The sequence below is a fragment of the Sceloporus undulatus genome, chromosome 2, assembly GCF_019175285.1.
Source record: "Sceloporus undulatus isolate JIND9_A2432 ecotype Alabama chromosome 2, SceUnd_v1.1, whole genome shotgun sequence".
Classification (NCBI taxonomy): domain Eukaryota; kingdom Metazoa; phylum Chordata; class Lepidosauria; order Squamata; family Phrynosomatidae; genus Sceloporus; species Sceloporus undulatus.
In genome coordinates, this window is record NC_056523.1 from 29,611 (window position 1) to 35,260 (window position 5,650).

The following is a 5,650-nucleotide window of genomic DNA, read 5'->3' on the forward strand; positions in this document are numbered from 1 at the left end:
ATATCGCTGGAGGATGTCTCTGCGCTGGCTTTGCTCTTTGGCTCCTTGCAAAGCAAATAGAGGACAGAATCAAGGGGTCCAAAGTCCGGCCCTCGGGACTCGTCCTCCCGTTCCCTCCTTTTCTTTTCCGTCCTTCTCTTCTTCCCTCGCTTCCTCGGTCTTTCCAAGATGGTGCTGGAGCTCTACCTGGACCTCCTCTCACAGCCCTGCAGAGCGGTCTACCTCTTCGCCAAGAAGAACGGCATCCCTTTCGAGTTCAAAGACGTCACCCTTTTCAAAGGTATCCGCTGCCTTTGGGTGCCTTTGTCTGTTTGTCTGGAGATAATCCATCTTTTTTCTCTTTACAGACTCCATCTTGGGGAGCAAGGCCCCGGGTTCGAGTGGCGCGGAAGCGGCGTCGGCCCAGACAGGTAGGACCCTTACGTCTCGCATCCCAACGCCAAGACGTTTTGTTGTTCTTAGAGTTAATGGGTTGTGTTTGTGCGCATAGACCACCATCTCCCCGTTTTACTGAGCTATGGATGTCGCGACCCTTGGCAGCGACCCAACGTTGCATTTGCGCCAGAGATGGGTTTGTGTGGATCCACAACGCAACAAATAACATCGGTGTTGTGTTGTTTGCTCAGTGCCTTTTGCGCTTTTGCTTTCCCCAAACACTCCTTTGGAAAAACGAACGCCGTAAGCGTATAGGAGTAATGCCACACAAGGCTTGCGCCACACAACGTGGATGATGGTGCCTCACAATCGCCTCTTGCACAGCCATTACTCTGCTCCTCGTTAGGGTCCCGCTCTCATTAAGCGCCCCATTTGCATATAAAAACACCAACATTAATTTGTTAGCCTGGATTAAAGCCATCACAATTTGACCATTCCTTTGCAATAACCATAAAATGCAGGAATGGGGAAATTGTGGGATACTTTCTCCTGATGTTCTGGTACTGCAGCTCCCATCATCCCCCCATGAATGAATATAATGGGAATTATAGTCTGACGACTTCTGGTAAAACACATCTGGTTTGTTCATTGCGCTGCTGCAGACGCACGCCGACAGACGCTCCGCCGGTTGCGACGCACGGCCATTTTGCCTTCTGCAAGCAATGAGCTTTTAATAATAATAATAATAATAATAAAATAGCATATAGTATATTATGTAATAATATAATAGTATATAATATATGTATTATCTAATATTATTATTATTAGGAATAACAATATATATTATATTAATACATAATATCTATTATAAAATATATAAGATAATAATATATTATTATTATTAGGAATAATATGTTGTTATATTATTATATTATTAACTATAATATTATACTAACATTATATTATAATCTTATAATCCTATAATCTAAAAATGTTTATGTTCCCTTTCCTAGTCCTTAGGCAGAAACCTATTCCAGAAGGGCAAACGATTTCCGCTCTTTCTCCTGGGATGAGGCCCTTCTTTAATATTCCCGTCTTCGTCTTTTAGGGCCACAGGAGAAGCTGACCCTGTCGAAGAAAGTGCCGTTCCTGAAAGACGGGACCTTTGTTTTGACGGAAGGGTAAGGGTTCAAATCCTCCTCCGGTTTATCTTTGACCGACTTTGCTTTACAGTTAATGCAGGGAAAGAGAGGGGTGCGGATTCCTGACCCCCTTTTTACTATTCCTTTTTGCACGGACAGCATTGCCATCCTCCTGTATCTGACCCGCAAATACTGCACTCCGGACCATTGGTACCCAGCGGACATTGAGAAGCGGTCAAAGGTGGATGAATACCTCTTCTGGCACCAAGGAAACATGAGAGCGGATGCCCCAAAGACCATGTGGATCAAGGTGCATGGCAGTGGTGGCGGCGGGGAAACCAAGGTCTCAATCGCGCCGGACATTTGCGCCCGTGCTGCCAACTGATGCTTTCCCTCCTTGCCGCAGGTCTTGATCCCGCTCTTTACAGGGGAACCGCTGCCGGCAGGGAAACTGCAGGAAGTGATGGAGGGCCTCGCTTCGGCCCTGAAGCAAATGGAGGACCTCTTCCTGGGCAACAGGCCCTTCCTGGCAGGACACGAAATCTCCGTGGCAGACCTGGTGGCCGTCGCAGAGCTCATGCAGGTGAGACCCCCACGGGCGCAGATCGACGCGCAGCCGGAAAGATGGCGTGGCACCCGGTCACAGAGGGCGCTCCTTCTGTCTCTGTTTCCGCAGCCGGTGGGCGTCGGGTGCAACGTCTTTGAGGGCCATCCGCGTCTGGCTGAGTGGCGAGTGCGAGTGGAGATGGCAGTCGGGCGGGAGCTCTTCCTTCAGGCCCACGAAACGGTCCTCAAAGTCCGGGAGATGAGTGGCCTCCACATCGACCCTCGGCTCAAGGCACAGCTGGCACCGGCCCTCAAGAAGATCATGGAATGAAGGCAACGTTATGGATAATAATCGTAATAAAATAATGACGTATCTATATTTTTAAAAGGCTTTGCACTCTGTGCACAATGGGAAACAATGCGCAGTTGCGCACTGGGGATTCATGCGCAGTTCTGCGCATCTGTGGCGTTGATACAATGTGTGATTGTGTCGGGTGTTAATGCGCAACCATTAAAATTAAAGCACAACATGAAACAATGCTCAATTGGGTGTTGACATGGATGTGTAACTATGCACGACCATGACAATGTACAATATGAAACAATGATAGATAGGTAAGTAGACAGGTGATAGAGTCATGGGTTATAAATAGATGATAGATGGATGGATGGATAATAGGTAAATAGATGATGGATGGATGGGTGAATGGATGGGTTATAAATAGATAATGGATGGATGGATTGATCCATCCATCATCTATTCATAACCCATCAATCTATCATGTCTCTATCTTTCCATCCATTTATCCATCTGTCTATCATCTATTTATATATAAATATTATATTTATATTATAAATAGATGATGGATGGATGGACTGATAGATTATAAATAGATGATGATGATGATAATGATTTATTTGTTTGTTTGTTTGTTTATATCTCGCCTCTCCCTTCCGGGAGTCAAATTACTCCAAGGGACCCTCAGGAGCAGAGGCGGTGAAAGAGGGAATGGGTCAATTAAATTCATCTGGAGGTCAGACAGGTTGATGGATTATAGATAGATGGATGGATGGATGGATGGATGAATGGATGGATGGACAGGCAGGTGGTTGATAGAGAGCTGGGCAGATGATTGGCCATTGTGGGGGTCTCCCAAAATGGCAGAGGCCCTAGAGGAGCCCTTGGGCCACCTTGGATCCTCTGGCCAATGTCCTCTTCTGGCTGACCAGGTGACCAGGACACCTGGCGGTCAGTTCTCCTCTCTTGATTGGCCGAGAGGATCCCTCCGGACGGGGCTCTTTGCTCCTCTGGCCGTCCCAGGAGTGCGGTCACATGAAAGTGGCTTGTAGATATATATTCATAATATCTTTCTATTATATTTGTATTATTATAAGATCTAATTATCATATAAAATGCGTATTATTATGTCGATGTGTAAAGTATGGAAGTAGAGATGCACAAAAGTAGGGCGTCAATGTAATCAAGAGTTAGAGAGAGGAGCAGACATGGAAGGAAATGAATTGAGGAACAGTCTCCCGGAAGAGACCCGTCTCATCACCCCTTTAGACGCCTTGAAGAAGGCTCTTAGCACGGATCTCTTCTGGTCAAGGCCCCACATTTTGGGGCTTAGGGCCACATTGATTGTGATTGTGTAACTATTAGACGAAGGATGCTTTAAGGAGCTAATAGCAAGGTGTGACTCAGTGCTAGTGTTTTAACGCTGTCGTCCTGCTTCAACCCTTGGGAGAAGCGGGAGATACTATATCAATGAAAATTACTATTACTATTATTAAGGAGCGTGATTGTTCAAAAGTGGGGCCTCAATATAAGCAAGAGGGCGATTATGGTGTCCATGCGCAAGAGGGGTCTCCGTGTCAAGAGCCAATGCTGAATATCACAGGTAAGGGGATGGAGGAATAGGGAGTGATCCCGAGGGAAAGAGGGGGGTTTCTGTGGCAGAGGAGGGAAGGCAGGCAAGGCCTAGTCGCGGGCGGCCATCTTCCTCCTTTCAGGCAAGGCCCAATCCCAGGCCTTGCCTGAAGGATTTCAAAGGGCAGTTTGGTCTTCATTGGGAGCAAAGGGCCGTTAGCTTTGCAAAAGACCTGCCAACATTTAAGTTTTCCTCATCTTTTTCCTAATAAAGCCAACAAAATCTGCCCACGAAAGAATGAATTTGTCTCTTATTGCTTTGGGCTGCATTGCGGTTGGTTCCCACTTCCTCAGCGCAGATACAGAGAGAGGCATGGAGAAAGGGGGAGATAAAAAAGCCCCCTCCCAAGGTGTCTTTGGAACCTCTCAAAAACAGGAGCCTCTCTTTCCTTCTTCTTGCCAAACCTCTCTCTTCTGGAGCCAGGCCAGACGCGACACCCCTGCAGAGCGGGTCCCTCGGCCATCCTCCTTCGGAGGAGTTGGGCCTTCCCCTCCTTTAACTATGCCCTCCCTCCCTTCCCTCTGCGTCAAACCTCCAGACAAACCCTGGCTTTGAGGCATCCTGACTGGCGCCAAAGGAGAGCGGAGGGGACCATGGCCTTCCGCAGGAATAAGAAGAACTAGCTGGAGCACTTCAAGCTGATCCAGCCCAAGCCTGGCAATTAATTGTAATGGGAGTCAGGGAGCTGAATCCGAAGCGCCTGGGAGACCAGAGGTTGGAACCGGTCCCTCTTTTCTGTCAAACCATGAGGCTGACTCCAAAGCCCATCTTCCTGGGGAACCGCCTACCGGTGGACATAGGTCTAGATGAACGGAGGCGCGTCGCAGATGATCACGCACTTCACCCCTGCAACGCCAGTCCCCGCACGTGGCATCCATGCCAATGAGCCTGCGGTGGGGAGGAGAGGAGGATGAGACATGAAAATGGCCTCCCCAACACATCCCTCAGCGCAAACAAGTCAATGCACCCTGACAGTGGACTACCTCGAAGGGCTGGACTTGAGCCAGAGACGGGATGGATGGCCTTTGGGGTTCCCTTCCCTCTCTGTGCTCTTCTTTTCCTCCTTAATATTACATTAATGCTATTAATCACCATCATGACCACTGCCATCTTTCAGCTGTGAGTTTACTTCCTGCGGTCATTCTGGCAGGTGTTCCCTCCCCTGGACTAATGACCGCTTGCTAGCCCTCTCTCATTTACATCAGATGCAAAGGCGGCGGCTTCTCTTTCCTTCGCCAGAAGAGTTTCCTTTATCATGACCAGAGGTCAGTCTGGATGACCTCTAGATATCCCCCCTTTCTATCACTTTAGCCTAGGTCTTCCCTCTCTTCCTTTTTCACGGGTGATAAACTCTCCCTTCTCTGTTCTTTAACTGCAGCTTGACCGTTTCCTGCTTCATTCCCAGGAGGCTTGGTCTGGATGACCTTTAGAGATCTTCTTTTTCCAACTCTTTACCTGCGTCAAGCTTTCCCCCGTTTCTCTCTTTGCAGTCAACCAGACTACCTCACAGGGCTGGCGGACTCTCTTACTTGTTTCTTAAGCTTAGCTTGGACATTTCCTGTACCATTGTGGGGGGTTAGTCTGGATGACCATTAGAGATACTCATTTCCAACTCTGTTCTATTTCTGGTTTGAGCCTCCCAGCCCCTCCTTGTCC

General features: G+C 48.1%; 1 protein-coding gene across 1 annotated transcript; it reads left to right on the forward strand.

Moving 5' to 3' along the window:
* The first annotated feature begins 43 nt into the window (after nucleotides 1-43).
* LOC121921182 (glutathione S-transferase theta-1-like) lies at nucleotides 44-2,608 on the forward strand. Its single transcript, XM_042448873.1, has 6 exons — nucleotides 44-280; nucleotides 348-410; nucleotides 1,484-1,556; nucleotides 1,677-1,827; nucleotides 1,924-2,100; nucleotides 2,194-2,608. Exons 1-6 carry the CDS (start codon nucleotides 169-171, stop codon nucleotides 2,392-2,394), a joined length of 777 nt encoding a protein of 258 aa, XP_042304807.1. The 5' UTR covers nucleotides 44-168; the 3' UTR covers nucleotides 2,395-2,608.
* The last annotated feature ends 3,042 nt before the right edge of the window (nucleotides 2,609-5,650 follow it).

Coding starts and splice junctions, on each gene's coding strand:
- LOC121921182 (XM_042448873.1), top strand. CDS start 169: ATGGTGCTGGAGCTCTACCTGGACCTCCTCTCACAGCCCTGCAGAGCG. Junction 281..347: donor AGACGTCACCCTTTTCAAAG/GTATCCGCTGCC, acceptor TTCTCTTTACAG/ACTCCATCTTGGGGAGCAAG. Junction 411..1,483: donor AGCGGCGTCGGCCCAGACAG/GTAGGACCCTTA, acceptor TTCGTCTTTTAG/GGCCACAGGAGAAGCTGACC.